General features: G+C 45.0%; 1 protein-coding gene across 5 annotated transcripts in view; it reads left to right on the top strand.

Annotated features, from left to right (window-relative positions):
* CYFIP2 (cytoplasmic FMR1 interacting protein 2) overlaps nt 1–15,574 on the top strand; it is a 148,993-nt gene that overhangs the window by 118,813 nt on the left and 14,606 nt on the right. For all 5 annotated transcript variants that reach the window (XM_021076694.1, XM_021076692.1, XM_021076696.1 and 2 more), the window contains 2 exons: nt 13,505–13,577; nt 14,268–14,362. In XM_021076694.1, the coding sequence (XP_020932353.1) occupies nt 13,505–13,577; nt 14,268–14,362 (168 nt within the window). The remainder of the gene's footprint in view (nt 1–13,504; nt 13,578–14,267; nt 14,363–15,574) is intronic.

Below are 15,574 nucleotides of genomic sequence, written 5' to 3'. Positions count from 1 at the left end.
GCTTAAAATAAAAAGGGGGGGGGGAATACCTTAGGAAAAACTAAGAAAATGTTAGTGTAGTGTAGGTGATCGCAATACTGAGGTTACGTAGGAAGATGTCCTCTTTTGCAGGAGTTGCGTGCTGAAGTGTGTATTGCTGAGTGATGCAGTGGCTTCAGCAGACTTGCACATCATTCACTAAATCTGAGAGCATCCCAAAGCAGATAGGGCACAACGTTCACTGCGACGCTACATTGAGACTATGGAGGTGTTCATTGTTCTTTCAAATGCTTTGTGTATTTAACATTTTTCATAACACAGACTTGAGGGTGTAAAGGAAACTGCATCATGCAATCTGGAAAGAATAAGGGTCACCGAGCAGACAAGGTCATGGTGTGTAAGGAGGAAGAAAAGTTATGACGGTTGTTGTTGTTTTTCAGCTCCTTCCGCTAGTTGGTGAGATTTATTCTTGGTAACATGTGCCCCAGAGCTACCTCTGACCTCATTTTTTTAATTGATAGAGGCATCTGCTAGTGCGGAACTCAGCCACGACTCTCAGGCTGCCCATCTGTTTGATTTGTGAGCAGGAAATAGGAGTTCGGGATCATGAAAAGGCAAAGCTGGGGAAGCCAGCCAGTCCAAATTAGGAGGCCACTCAGGTTTGTGAGCGCCTGGCGGGGAGCACTCAGGACACTGCTGTTGGCTGCCCTCTTCCCAGGGGACCTGGTGGGTGGGGAGACTTTCCCTCTGCTTCTGGATCTTTTAAAGGAAAGAAAATAACAGTGCCTTCTCCCTGTGCTTGGTTTAAGAGAAATGTTTCCGGGAGTCCCCGCTGCGGTGCAGTGGGTTAAGGATGTGGTGGTGTCTGTAGCAGCACAGATTCAATCCCCGACCCAGCACAGTGGGTTCAAAATCCAGCATTGCTGCAGCTGTGGCTCAGATTCGATCCTTAGCCCACGAACTTCCATGTACTGAAGGTACAGCCAAAAAAGAAAAAAAGAGAAATGTTTTCTTTGAGAGTCACTGCCTTTGCATTCTTGCTCAGGGTGAAATTTGCTAGGAGGTAACACATTAGGGGATAAAAAGAGCTGATTGGCCTATGTAGCAGCAAAAACATCATCACTGTAAATCAGAACATGCCTCTCCTGCTTAAAACTGACAGGTGGCTTCTCATAGTACTTAAAATTCGAACTCCAAGCTTTGACCTGTGATGCCCAGAGAATTCATCCATGCCTGCTCCCCGAACCCTGTCTCTTATTACCCATCTCTTCCTCCACAGTTCAATCACATGGCCAGAGATGTCAGGCTAGAGATGCAGAATCTGAGGGGCCCTGAAAGTCTGTATCAGGACCATGGCCAAATCTTACTTTCCTTGGTGTCTACTCTGATGCTTGCTGGCATGTACCCTCTTGGTGTTAAAATTCAGGGGGCACCAAGAGCATCCCCCCAAAAGAGCATCTCTTCTGGTTTCTTATCCCAATGTCTGTAATTCTCCTACTAGGAACTTTGTCAATTTGAAATGTTATATAATCTCTAGAAACCCCACTAAAATAACAGAATCTGCTGAGACTGATTGTAAGAAAGATGATGCTGTGAGAGCCAGAACTTTGGTGTACTCATTTATCAAATAATTTTGAGGAATAGGAAGATCACTCAGGAAAGAGAAACTAAAAGACCTGCTCCAGGTCAGTGGGAGGGAGGGAGGGAAAATCACTGAAGTCAAAACTCTGGACTGTGACGTAGAAACTGGACTATACCTGAGGAGATGTTAATAGAATACTCTGATACAAGTAGATTACAGAAGAACAATATTGTATATGCCATTCTTATTTTAAAATATATGCTTAGGGAGTTCCCGTTATGGCTCAGTGGTTAACGAACCCAAGTAGCAACCATGAGGATGTGGGTTCGATCCTTGGCCTCATTCAGTGGGTTAAGGATCCAGCGTTGCCATGAGCTGTGGTATAAGTCATAGACACAGCTTGGATCCCAAGTTGCTGTGGCTCCGGTGTAGGCCGACGGCTACAGCTCCGATTTGACCCCTAGCCTGGAAGCCTCCAAATGCCACGGGTGCAGCCCTAGAAACACAATAAAAATAAATAAATAAAATATATGCCTAGATGTTTAATGCATGGAAAAACCTGGTAGGATAAGCCCCAAAAGATTATCGGTGATGACCTCTGGATGATGGGATTATACATTTTTCCTTTTATAGAAAAAAAGTGTATTATTTATTTCCATTTTCTATTTTTTCAAAAATAGCCAGAAAGAAAGGGGCTAGAAGACAACCTTAAAAATATATCTGGGATCGAAGGCATTGCCGTGGGGGCTGTGGTTAACAATACTATATTGTGTACTGGAGAGCTGCTAGGAGAGTAGATCTTAAATGTTCTCACGACCACAGTCACAACAAAAATGGTAATTGTGTGGGGTGAAGAATGCATTACATAACCTATTGTGGCAGTCATTTCACGATATGCGTATCAGTCATCACGCTATATACCTTAAGCTTAGAATATAATATATAAATTATATCTGAATATACCTGGGGGAAAAAACATGTCCACTAAATTAATAGTTTTTCAAAAGATATCCTTTTCCCAGAGGCTGAATTAAGTATTGGGTGCACTTCCAGAAGAAGACGACAAATGTCCAGTAACACAGGTGAAGTGATTAAAATGTTGGGGATGATGGTTCTTGGAAATCAAGGACAACGCGTGCGTAGCTTAAATGCCACTGCCACTGTTCAAGCCCAAGGCTGACATTAATGATGCTCCCGGCTGAGCCCAAGGGCGATGTCAGAATCCTCTCTAGAAGCAACCCCTGCCTCTCGATCATGGTTGGTGCATGAGGGGACCCCAGGACCATCCCTGCTACATATGCTGCCTTTGGGCAAACCATGAAAAGGTGTCCTTTCTCAAGATGTTCCACCTCCTTTTGAAATATTATCATAAATACTTATTTTTATAGAACAATCATCGTAAAGAATGTATCTCTGAGGTCTGCGATATGTTACCCGCCTCCCCCAGGACAGGATCCCCTCAGGCAGTACACTACATGCATAATCTGCTCACAGCAGCCCTGGATTGATCCCTTTTTGTCATCTCTGCTGGAGACCCCTTCCCCCTCCCCTCAAATAAACACATCCTTATCTCCCAAAGAAAGCAGAGTGGTCTGGCATCCCTGGAAATTGCCCAGTTGTCCTTAACCTTCTAGCGTTACAGTTTGTCCTGCTTTGGTATCTGGGAGGCGGCTGAAATTCCCACTTCTCTTCGTGAGATAGACAGTCCCGTAGAGCAAGGGAGTACAACGAGGCAGAGGACGCCAAGGGGATATTGTTAACCAGTACGCTGTTTCCATTTCAAGGCAACATGAAGGAAGGAAAACTGTGCTAGGTCTCTGTTCCACTTAACACTCAGGCTCAATTCCACTTTTTCCCCCAGTCCAGGAATTTGCTGTTTACACATCCCAGTGATTAGCAAAGAACGTAGTTCCCTGGGGTCCTTTGCTGTTGCATTGGCCACATTGCAGGCCCAGCCTCTCCCTCCTAACACCCCGTGTTTTGCGTGTGCAGTCCAGTGGTTCTGAAGATGTATTCTGGGTGGCAGGGTCCACTGGGCTTCATGATGAGTAAGGAAAACTCAGGTGGTGAGGCTGTTTGCCACTCAGCTGGGTCTGATTGGTCACTTAGAATTTGAAAGTCAGGAGTTCCCTTTGTGGCTCAGTGGTAACGAGCCCGATGACCCCACTAGTATCCATGAGGATGCACGTTCGATCCATGACCTCACTCAGTGGGTTAAGGATCCAGCATTGCTGTGAGCTGTGGTGTAGGCTGGTAGCAGCAGCTCCACTTTGACCCTTAGCCTGGGAACTTCCACATGCCACACAAGTAGTCCTAAAAAGCTCGCTCTCACACACACACACACACACACACAAAAGATGTGAAAATCAGTGTTTCCAACTTGAACCTTGCTACAGGCACATGGAACCTTCAGCCTCTGTCTCTCTCAGGAGAGATCTCTGTTCATCCAGGGCTGTAAAACTCAGCAAGTAGAGTGGAATGAAAGAGCAGGGTAAGGTGGGTTTTGGAAAAGATGGTTGTCCTGTAGGTGCAGTGACCAGGTCAGCTAAGTCACAGGTCAGACCAAGCCTAGGAGGTCAGCAGGTGACTCCTGGGAGGTCTCAGCTACAGCTTATCGCACATTTCTTTATTATAAAAAAAAGTACTACTATATTTACTTACACCCTGCTTATATCCGAAAGGATGTGCAGTGCCTTATAATTAAATCATTTCCAAGTCTGGATTCACTCCCCAGACTCTGCAGGAACCCAGACTCTATGTCTAGCTGCCTTTTAGACATCTTCTCTTTGATGTCCACAGAAATTCACTTTGCCCTGATCTGGTCTCAGCTCGCTGTGCCTTCTGACCCTCTGAACAGCTCAGCATGGAGGTCATCTCTCCGCCTCTGCTCTCTCATCCAGCTGTCGTTGGGTCTCTGGTATCTGCTCCCCCTTTTCTATCTCCTTTGCCACGACTCCAGCCTTGCCATCTCTTGCTTGACCTATTCTAACACCTCCTTTGCCCTCCTCCAATGTGATTTTTCTCTCTTGCACCCAAAAAGATGAAACTACAGATGGGATCCTCGCATTTCCTTGATTGAAACATCAGGATGGCATCCAGACACCTACGCAAGGCTTACGAGATCCTCCTGCCCTGCTTTGTGCTCACCCCTCCTTCCCCTTCTCATGCCACCTTCCCCCAGCACAGAAAGCTTCAGTCTTAGTCAGCTCTCAGCCCCTGCCCCCAGCGTGGTCCCTCTTGCTTATGGACCTTTTGCAGGTGCTGTTTACCCTCACCTGTGCAACACTTAGTGTTGGTTCAGGTGTCAGTGTAGCATCTTCTTCTCCAGAGAGTCTTTCCCTTCATCCTCCCCAGCAGTCTGGATTGGTTATTCCTGTTGCACATTCCCATAGCTCCCCTGCGAGCCCCAACTGTAGCACTTACTAGAACTGCCCATCTTGTTTTCTTTTCTTTTTTTTTTTTTTTTTTTTTTGCTATTTCTTGGGCCGCTCCCGCGGCATATGGAGGTTCCCAGGCTAGGGGTTGAATCGGAGCTGGAGCCACCAGCCTACGCCAGAGCCACAGCAACGCAGGATCCGAGCCGCGTCTGCAACCTACACCACAGCTCACGGCAACGCCGGATCAGTAACCCACTGAGCAAGCTCAGGGACCGAACCCGCAACCTCATGGTTCCTAGTCGGATTCGTTACCCACTGCGCCACGACGGGAACTCCCCATCTTGTTTTCCTCATCATCTTGATGAGGACCACGCATTAGGCCTGCCTCACTTACTGTTGTATGTCCAGCACCTTGCAGAGAGGCTCGTGGGTGATAGATGCCTCTTATTGGCCGAATGTTGGAATGAATGAATGACTTTGTTTCTGCTCAGGCTATGTCCAGGTCAGAATGAGAATGTTGAGAATCTGGCCCTTCCTTGTTTGGTCTCTAGATAATATCACACCCCTGTTCTCTATATTCCTCTTGGCCTTTCATATGAGGTAAAATGCAGATCCTGAGTATGGCTGGTCCCTCCAAGAAGACTCTGAGTGTGTGCATGGGATATGAAATGCCACTCTGATTGGCTTCAGGATCACCCTGGGCTGGGCCTGAATTAGAGAGCTCAGCCTGTGGAAACCATGGTGGAGGACCTGAATGAGTAACGGCTCTGAGCAGTTTTATTTGGATATTTTTATTTATTTAATTTTATTGGAGTAGAGTTGACTTAGAATGTATTCGTTTCAGGTGTACAGCAAAGTGAATCAGTCACATAAATATATCTGTTCTTTTTTCCCATATAGATTATTACAAACTATTGAGTCGATTTTCCTGTGCTCTATAGTAGATTCTTGTCATTTGTTTTATACAGGAGTGTGTATCTGATCCGTTTTGAACAAGAAAACTAGTGCAGATGGAAGGGACTTGGAAGACTCCTAGATGGTGGAACTCGAATGGGGCTTTGCAGGATGGATAAGCAAGAGTGGAGAACTGTGGTTTGGGAGCATTGGGGGAAGAAGGAATTTATAGGAATGTGTTGGCCACATGAGTAGTCCAGTTATTTACCTGAAATCACATGAGTAGAACTTCAAAAATGAGTTACCCATGAAGAAATTATTTACACAAATTCAGGATGGAGGTTACCTCCGGAGTTTAGAGAACAAAGATTTCAGTAATTTCCTGTTGCTTCAGCAAGAAGATGACACAATACTCCTTTCATTCTTCTTCGAACTGCATATACTTGTCACACTTTTTTGTTGAAAGAATGTTAGTTTCTCTGGCCAGAAAACAACACATGATGTGGTCCAATCAGATATGAGTGAGGCTAAACAGTTTGTCAGGTATGGAGATTTTTAAGTAATTTCCTCCTGTTTCTGTTTTTAATAATCAGAATATGTTTTTCGTGAAGTGTATGTATGATGGGGGGGGCGCCAATTTCAAGCTTCTCAAGGTTTTGACTGCATGGGCTGCTATGGAAAAGCAGTGAGTGTGGAGATGAGGCGGCCCTGGGTCTCAGTGTCAGCCCTACTGCTTCCTGATTGCCGTGTGGACCTGGTTGGGACACTCCATCTTCCCAAGAGTCTCAGCATCCCCACACATAGGAAGCAATCATAAGACTCATGTCACAGAATGTTCAGAGGCATCAGGCAGACAATAAAGCACCTGGCACAGAGCCTAGAGAAGGACCCGTGGAGACCATTTAATCCAACCTCTTCATTTTGTTTCATTTAAATTGTTCCTAATTGCACGTGATAAATAATACAGACGAGCTTATGATGGAAAATATCATTCTTGGCTCCACTGCATCTCTCCCCATTGGACCCCAATCCCCAGGGCAGCCTGCTTTAGTCATTTCTGTTTCTAGTTCTTCTAGTCGTTATGTCCATAGTGCTTAATAATATGGTTTCTTAATGATGTCCCTTCCTTAATTAGCAACTTGAAACATCCTTAGTGACTCCCTAGCTAGAAAGATGAGATTTTAGCTCCTCATATCTCTCCCCTCTTGCCCTCTCAATATTCGATTGTATTATGCATTACTTCCACTGTTTTTCCTTGTCATTGAAGTTGATAGGCATACCTCTCTATTGCCTTTTTTGGTAACATCATTTAATACCTTGACTCTTTCCGTGAAAGATGGAGAAATTGGTACTCCTAACTTGCGCTGCCGACACTTCACCTTCTTCCTCCTGTCAGCTCTGCTTTTACTTTCATATCATCACAGCTGTATGTTTTGTTACATTTGTACTTCATTCTGCATCTGTGATCCGTCTTTAAGTGTAGCCTCAAGACAAAACAAAAGCAAATAGTATTTACTAATATTATTAATCCCATGCAAACCTTGTTCCTTCCTGAACCAAGCGTCACGCTAGGATTTTCTTTCCTTCCCTCTGATTCCAGCGTCAAGACCCCAAAAGGAAGAAACCTAAAAGATCCTTCCTTTAAAGTTAAGAATTCAGAGTTTTTACAGGGTTAATTTTTTGTAGAAAATTTAGTAAATACATACAAGTTGGGAAAAAACGGGAGAAAGAGCACTAGAAAATAAAAAAACACCTGAAAACCCTGCTCCATGGACCGTTTCTTAGAAATATTTCACATGGTGTCCATGCAGGGAAATCAACAACATCGAGGAGAAACGACTTCCCTTAGTGATAAGGGGAACATCTATGCAAGAAAACCCAAAGTAGGAAAGATTCTGCCCAAAGTCTCAGTTTCCGTACATGCCACAGACCTTCAACTTTTATTCCACATGATCAGTGAGCATTTGCTGTCTGCCAGGCACTGTGCTGACTGTTGGGAATAAAACATGGTCAAAAATAAACCATATTATCCCTACCTTCCTGAAGGTTACATTCCAGTAGGGGGAGGTAGATAGTAATCAAATAGTCACATGTGAGCTTGAGTTCGGATTCTGGAAAGGACAACTGCTTGGTTCTTTGAAGAAACCTAACCACGGAACCTGCACGGGCAGGGAGGTGTTGAAGGGGTTGAAGAAGTCTTCTGGAAGAACGATGCTTGCGCTGAGATCTGAAAGACGAGTGGGAATTTACTAAGCTAAGGGAATGGGAGAAAGACAGGTTAGGGAGCTTTCCAGAGAGAAGGCAAAAATTCAGTGATGAGAGTGCAAAGAATGCATCAAATAAGACAAAGCTACTATGGCTGGAGCAGAAAGAACCAGGAGGAATAGGGAAGAAGCCCACTCATGGTGGCCATCCCAGGCCAGGGTCCAGCTGTGTTCCTAGCAGAGTGGAAGGCCAAGTTTGAGCCTTTAGGATAGAGACTAGACCAGAAGGGGTGTCGGCCTCAGCATAGGTGCCCACAGGGAAGCCTGTTTGGATCCCTGACACAGACTGTTGTGTGGTCTGAACAGGACCTTTTTATCAGTCGCAGTGGTCTCAGCTCACAAATGCCCAACAAACACCTTCCAGAGAAGGTGCTGCAGGGCCTGTAGCCATCTCATCATGCCCATGGCTGCATAGCTCATCCCACCCGCCAGGCACCTGCTTTCCCACCTCTATGAGGAAACCACATCCTTCTCTCTTTCCTCACCTTCATTAACCAATGACAGTTGTTACAAGGCAGAGAACACACAGGAAGCAGGAGGAGTACAGGCACCCCCAAGGAACCTCAGGTCCTGCAGTGTGCAAACTGCGGGGTCGGGGTACAGGGTGAAGAGGGGAGTAGACAGAACTCTCCTGTTTCCCCCAAGGAAATCTGAAGTGGAAGCTCATCAAGTAAAATGAAAAAAGCAGCAGCATTGGTCTTACTGTAGAGGCCCCTACCTCCATCCCCGAAGGTGGCTTCTAACGTCAATTGTGTTCACACTGACAAGACAGAAAGTCGACGGTTCATGCAAGGGGCAGCTTTTCTAGTAATAGGACATTTCTAGGAGCCACTGAAATTTTTAGAAGAAAAGAAAGATCAGAAATCTTGGCAATAGGGCAGTGTGTACTAATCCTCTGCTCAGAATACTTGAATAATTCCTCATCGCAATTAAAATAAAATCTGGACTTCATACCATGCCTTCAAGGCCCCATGTGATCTGGTCCTTCCCTACCATTAGGGCCCTAGACCCTATTATGATTCCTTGCGTCACTTTACTCCAGTTTACTCCCTGCCCCAGGGCCTTTGCACTGGAATGCTCTTACCTCATATCTCTATGGCTGGCTCCTTCACTTTATTCTATTTCTTCCCCTCAAAAAGATGTTCCCTAACACCATCTCTCAAGCAGTCCCTTCCCACTCCTTGTCACTCTGTAGCCTAGTAGCCTGTTGTGTTTTATCACTCTGAAATTTTTGAATTTGTTTACTTTTTTTATCTCTATCAATTACAGTGTAAATTACCTGAGTGCCCAAAGCTAGTCTAACTTGTTCAACATCATATCTACAAAGCCTAGGACACTGCCTGGTACTCAATAAATGTTTGTTGGATGAATGGATGTTTTCCAATAGTATGCCTACTTAGGGAGGAGTCGTGTGGATAAATAAGTTCATTAATTCATTTAAGAGACATGGTACAGGAGTTCCCTGGGGGTGCAGTGGGTTAAAGATGTGGTATTGTCACTGCTGTGGTACAGGTTCAATCTGTGACTGGGGAACTTCCGCATGCTGCAGGCAGGGCCAAAACAATATGGTCTAACAAATATACATTCATTAACAAGTAGTTATTGAGTGTCCTAGGCACTAGGTAGAACAGGCAAAAATAGAGATGGCATCTTTACTCTTAAAGATCTTACTACTCTTATAGTATTGTGGTCCGTGTGGAAGAGAATCAGAGATGTATGAGGGCTTATTGGTCGTGGGATGTGAAGAAGAGAGAGGAAATGAGCCCCAGGTTTGAGGCTTGGGCAGATGAGGAGATGACTGCCACTCTGGGAGCAAAGGAACCTCAGGGAAGAAGGGAAGAAGGTCAGCTTTAGGAATGTGGAGCTGTGGAAACAGCTAGTAAAGAAGCAGATCTGCAAATCTGGAGCTTGAAAGAGAAGTCTGTCTGGAAGTACAGAGTTGATGAATCAAGGGCAGTGCTTGTGATCATGGGAGCAAGTGAGACCAACTTGAGACAATAAAGTGAGGAGAAAAGAGAAACAAAGTGAGACTTGGGGGACAAAACAACATTTAAAGGATGGACAGAAGTCAGACCTGCAAAAGAATTAAAAAAGGGAATCTGAAAATGATGGAAGCCTGCAGAAGTCTTTGTCATAGTAGCTGAGGGAGGACAGTGCCTAATACATTAGAGATGACGTAGTACGAGGACGTTGAACTTGGTGACAGAGCAGTAGGAGTCTCTGCCAGAGCCATTGCCATGGCGTGGTGGAATTGGGCCTCCTGCTTCCAGGAAATGCAGAGAACTGAAAGCTCTTGTGAGGGGCTAGGCCCTGAAAGGAGGAGAGAGATGGAAGGGTGGCTGAAGATACTGATTAGAAAGACACATTCAGTGATACTCTGAGGGGGGAGCAGAACAAGGGTCTTTTTTGTTTCTGATGAGCTTAAGATGTTTATTTGATGGGGTAGAGTAGGAGGGAAGCCAAGTTGATTTCTTGACAGCTCTATCTTTGGAATCCTCAATCTTCCTACTTTAAGAACAAGGATCTTGAATGGAAACTACTGGGAGGCCACCTTGGCTTAATACAAAATCAAACTTACTAACCACTAGAGTTCAAAAGTGAGTTGGGCAGCCTCCAGAAGTCCTGAGCTCTTGATTCCTGGAGTCATCAAAGAATAGCCTGACTGTTACATGTAAAAGGAGTGAGAAGTTTCCATTGTGGCCTAGTGGGTTAAGAACCCACCATAGTGTCTGTGAGGATGTGGGTTTGATCCCTGGCCCCACTCAGTGATTTAAGGATCCAGCATTGCCACAAGCTCTGTAGGTTGCAGAGGTGGCTCAGATCTGGTGTTGCTGTGGCGTAGGCCTGCAGCTGCAGCTCCAGTTCAACCCCTAACCTGGAAACGTCCATATGCCACAGGTGCAACTGTAAAAAGAAAAAAAAAGAGTAAAGTGTTCAATCAGTGATCTAGGCTTCCACCATAAGAAATTGAAGAAAAGCAAATTAAACCCAAAGCAAGCAGAAATAGACATAATAAAGATCAGAACAGCAATCAGTGACATTGAAAGTGGAAAAACTGTAGGGAAATATAAATGAAACTAAAAGCTGATTCTTGGGAAAAAAATCAATAAAATTGATAAACCTCTAGCCAGACTGACCATGGGGGGATAAAAAAGAGAAGACACAAATTACATCACTTTAGATCCCACCAACATCAAAAGGACAAAAGAGGCATACTGTAAACAACCCTATGCCCATAAGTTAAACTTCAATGAAAGGAATCAAGTCTTTTTGTCAAACCCACCCCCCTCAAACTCAAGAAAAAAAAAAAATCCATAACCTGAATAGTCCTGTATCTTCTAAAGAAATTGTATACCAGAGTTCCTGTCGTGGCTCGGCAAACAAACCTGAGTAGTATCCATGTGGATGCAGGTTTGATCCTTGGCCTTGCTCAGTGGCATTGCCATGAGCTATGGTGTAGGTCGCAGACTCGGCTTGGATCCCAAGTGGCTGTGGCTGTGGCTATGGCTATGGCATAGGCCGGCACCTGCAGCTGCAATTCAGCCCATAGCTTGGGAACTTCATATGCCTTGGGTGCAGCCCTAAAAAGATCAGAAAGAAAAAGAAAAGAAATTTGTACCTATTTAAAAAAAAAAAAAAGAAAACCTTCTAATAAAACTCCAGATACAGATGGTTTCAGTTATGAATTCCTCCAAACGTCTAAGGAGGAAATAATACCAATTCTGCGTAATCTCTTCCAGAAAATAGAAGAGAGGGGAGCCCTTTCCAGCTGACCTTACAAGGTCAGCATAACCCTAATACCAACACCAAAAACGTTTGAAAGGAATCCTGTGAATCAATGTCCCTAATGAATAAAGAGGAAAAACTCTCAACAAAGTGTTAGCAAATAAAATCCAACAATACTTAAGAAGGATAATGCATCACAGTCAAGTGAGATTTATCCCAGAAATGCAGGGCTGGTCATCATTCAAAAATCTATCAGTATCATCTACCATGTTTATGAATTTAAGAATAGCCTGGATAATCAATAGCCACGTTTTCAGATTACATGATGAACCAGAGAATCTAAGCATAGACATAGCAATAAAGGTCAAGTTACTTGATTCCCTGGTTTGGGGAGAAACAGATTAATGAAGAAAGTGAAGGCGTTTCCCCTCTGCCTAAGGAACTGAGGATTACATTCAGCTCAGGCAGGTCCCTCTAGAAAGTTTACGTGTCCTCCTGTTATCCTCACTTCAAGGACTAAAAGGAGTTTGGAGGTTTCTTTCACGAGCAGCTATCCTACCTGACTTCTAGGTGGGGACTCTTCCACCTGTGCCTGGCAGAGAAAGCCAAGGGAACTCACAATCCTGATTTTTCCGAGCATCTTAGAATCCAAGAGTTGAATGAAAGCTGGATCTTAGCCAATTCAAACCCCACGGTTTAAAGAGGAGAAACCAAGACGCACGGAGAGCGGCTCGTCTAGTCTGGGTCCCCCTCCCCACTCTGTGCTCTGCAATCAGTCATCATGAGCTGGTCCTGGCGTAGGAAGCCTGTTAGACCCTATCTTCCAGCTCTGTCCTCCCCAGACTTTCCCCTCCAACCATTTTGCTTTTAAGTATACTTTTATGCATAACAAGCCCCCACCAAAACCTGTCTGTCTGGGTTCACCCTAGTGGAGTCTGGGCTGGAGAAAACTGACCAGACCTAACCCTTCACCCAGAGTCACCCTGCACTACTGGATTGGACAATTGGTCCAGCGACCTGCTTTGCGCCCATAGGTCTCGCAGCCAACCAGGTGAATACAGTCTGGGCCTGTCGTCACTATTTGATCCCACTGCCACTGAATTCTTCAACAATCTCCTTATAAGACTGCAGTGAAAATGTATTGCATGCTCATTATGTGCAGAGACTCTGTCCTGAGGCTGCACATTCTCTCACTTAATCCTCACAGCAACCCATTAAAATAGGTATTGTTCTCATCTTCATTTTGCAGATAAATGAATAGGCTCAGAGAAGTTAAGTAACTTGCTTAAGATCCCACAGCTAGAGGTTCTGTTGTGACTCAGTGGGTTAAGAACCTGACATAGTGTCCGTGAGGATACAGGTTCCATCCATGGCCTCACTCAGTGAGTTAAGAATCTGGCCTTGCTGCAAGCTGCAGCGTAGGTCATGAACGCAGCTCGGATTCTGCATGGCTATAGCATAGTCCGGCAGCTGCCGCTCTGGTACCCCTAGCCTGGGAATTTCCATATGCCACAGGTGAGGCCTTGAAAAAAAAAATAAGATCCCTCAACTAGTTAAGCATAAGAGCTAGGATTTGAACCCGGGTCTGGCTGCCTCCAGTATTCAAGCTTTTAGTAATGAGATTCTACCTGATTTAAACTAAAAATGGCTATCTCTTTCTTTCCTTCCATCTCTCTTTGCAGTCTCAGGAGGAAGTCTGTGATTTGCTCCATGCTGCACCCTTCCAAAACATCCTGCCTAGGGTCTACATCAAAGGTAAGAAACCACTGGCAGCAGCTAAATAGCCAGTTTGAATCTGAACTTCATGCTGACTTAATCCCAATAAATTAAGATCTGCAGTTAGCAGTGGAGAAGGTGAAGCTTTGGGCATCTATGGAGTTGTCACATAATGGTAGAATTGGAGGCCTTGGTCCTTCTAGAACATCCCTAGTATGTTGCTGTCTATGTCGGTTGATCTCCTTCAAGCGATGGGAAACGCCCTACTCTACGAAGTAGATGATTCTATTGTGGGACAGCGATAGTAGAATATTTTTCCGGGTGTTCCCTTTGTGGCTCAGCGGTAACAAACCCGACTAGAATCCATGAGGATGCCAGTTCGATCCCTGGCCTTGATCAGTGGGTTAAGGAACCAGCGTTGCTGTGAGCTGCAGTATAGGTTGCATTTGAGGCGCGGATCTGGCGTTGCTGTGGCATAGACCAGCAGCTGCAGCTCCAATTCAATCCCTAGCCTGGGAACTTCCTTGGAAAAAAAAAAAAAAGGACATTTTTCCTTGTAGTGAATCTTGATCACACTTGCCAGAACCACGGAAAACAGTTCTACACGCTCCATCCAAGTACTGGAATACAAATACATCCCCAGGTGGTTGTCTGAGACCTCTTCCCCGCCCCCGCCCCACCGCCACATGTGCCCTGCATCTCATTTTCTGCCTACTACTTTTTTTACAGAGGGGGAGCGTCTGGAGGTCCGGATGAAACGCCTGGAAGCCAAATACGCCCCGCTCCACCTCGTCCCTCTGATAGAGCGGCTGGGAACCCCTCAGGTATGACCCTCCCATCATGGACCCAGAAAGCCAAGAGGAAATTTAGAGGGAGAGCATTTGGGCCAACTCCTCATTTTACAGGTCAGGGAACTAAGGCCCAGAGAGAGAAAGAGAAAGTCTAACAGCACACAGCCTGTTAGGAGCAGGGCTAGGTCTGGTATGAGATTTGCTGACTCTCAGGCCTAAGCTCCTTCTCCTGCACCCCGTGTCTCCATCCTGCCAAGAAAGAAGGAAGTCAGTCACATGCCAGTTATGCCCTGTTAGGTATCAAGAATTCTGCCAAGTCTTCACTCAGAATGAAAACCACACACCTGTAAGCCAGCAGTTTACCTCTGGGTATCGTTGCTTTAAAAAAAAAAAAGAAAAGAAAAAAAAAATTGCAGGAAAAAAATGCTTACGTGAATACAAGATGTTTACCACAGCATTGATGGTTAAAGCAAAAACTGGAAACAATGTGAATGTCAATTAGCAGAGGATTGACTACACACAATATAGTAAAATCGTTTAAATGCTGAATACCTGCCATGTAATAATGAAACGGAAAAATCAGCTCTAGATCCATTAATGAGGCTACATCATAAACCCACAGTAGGTGAATAAAGTGAGTTGCCCTCCAGTTCGTCTGTATAATACTGGAGTATAATACTGTCTGTATTTTTTTTTTGAAACATACACAACAAAACCATATAAAATAAAATTTTTCCTGGGAGATGAAACACCTCATTCGTAATGGTGGCAAGCTTTGAAGGGAGATGAAAGATAAAGAGCAGTCAAAGAAGACAGCTTTATCTGCAGTGTTCTAATTTTTTTTCTTTTCATTTTTGGCCCCCCTGTGGCATATGGAGTCCTGGGCCAGGGATCAGAGCCGAGCCACAATTGCAACCTAAGCCACATCTGCAGCTACGCAGAGTCCTTGTTAACCCCCTGTGCTGGCCTGGGGAATCAAACCTGAGTCCCGGTACTCCCAAAATGCCACAGATCCCGTTGTGCCACAGCAGGAGCTGCTGTTGTAATATTTTTGAAAGTGAATGAGCTCAGGTGTTAATTCTGTAATTAAAACACATTTTTATGGAGTTCCCTGGTAGCTCCGGGGGTTAAGGACCCGATGTTGTCACTGTAGCTGCTTGGGTTGCTGCTGTGGCACAGGTTCAGTCCCTGGCCCAGGAACTTCCTCATGCTGTGGGTGTGACACACACACACACACACAAAAAA

Source organism: Sus scrofa, chromosome 16 (genome assembly GCF_000003025.6).
Source record: "Sus scrofa isolate TJ Tabasco breed Duroc chromosome 16, Sscrofa11.1, whole genome shotgun sequence".
NCBI classification, from domain to species: Eukaryota; Metazoa; Chordata; class Mammalia; order Artiodactyla; family Suidae; genus Sus; species Sus scrofa.
Note: the sequence above shows the minus strand (reverse complement) of the source record. Positions and strands in the feature narration are given on the sequence as shown.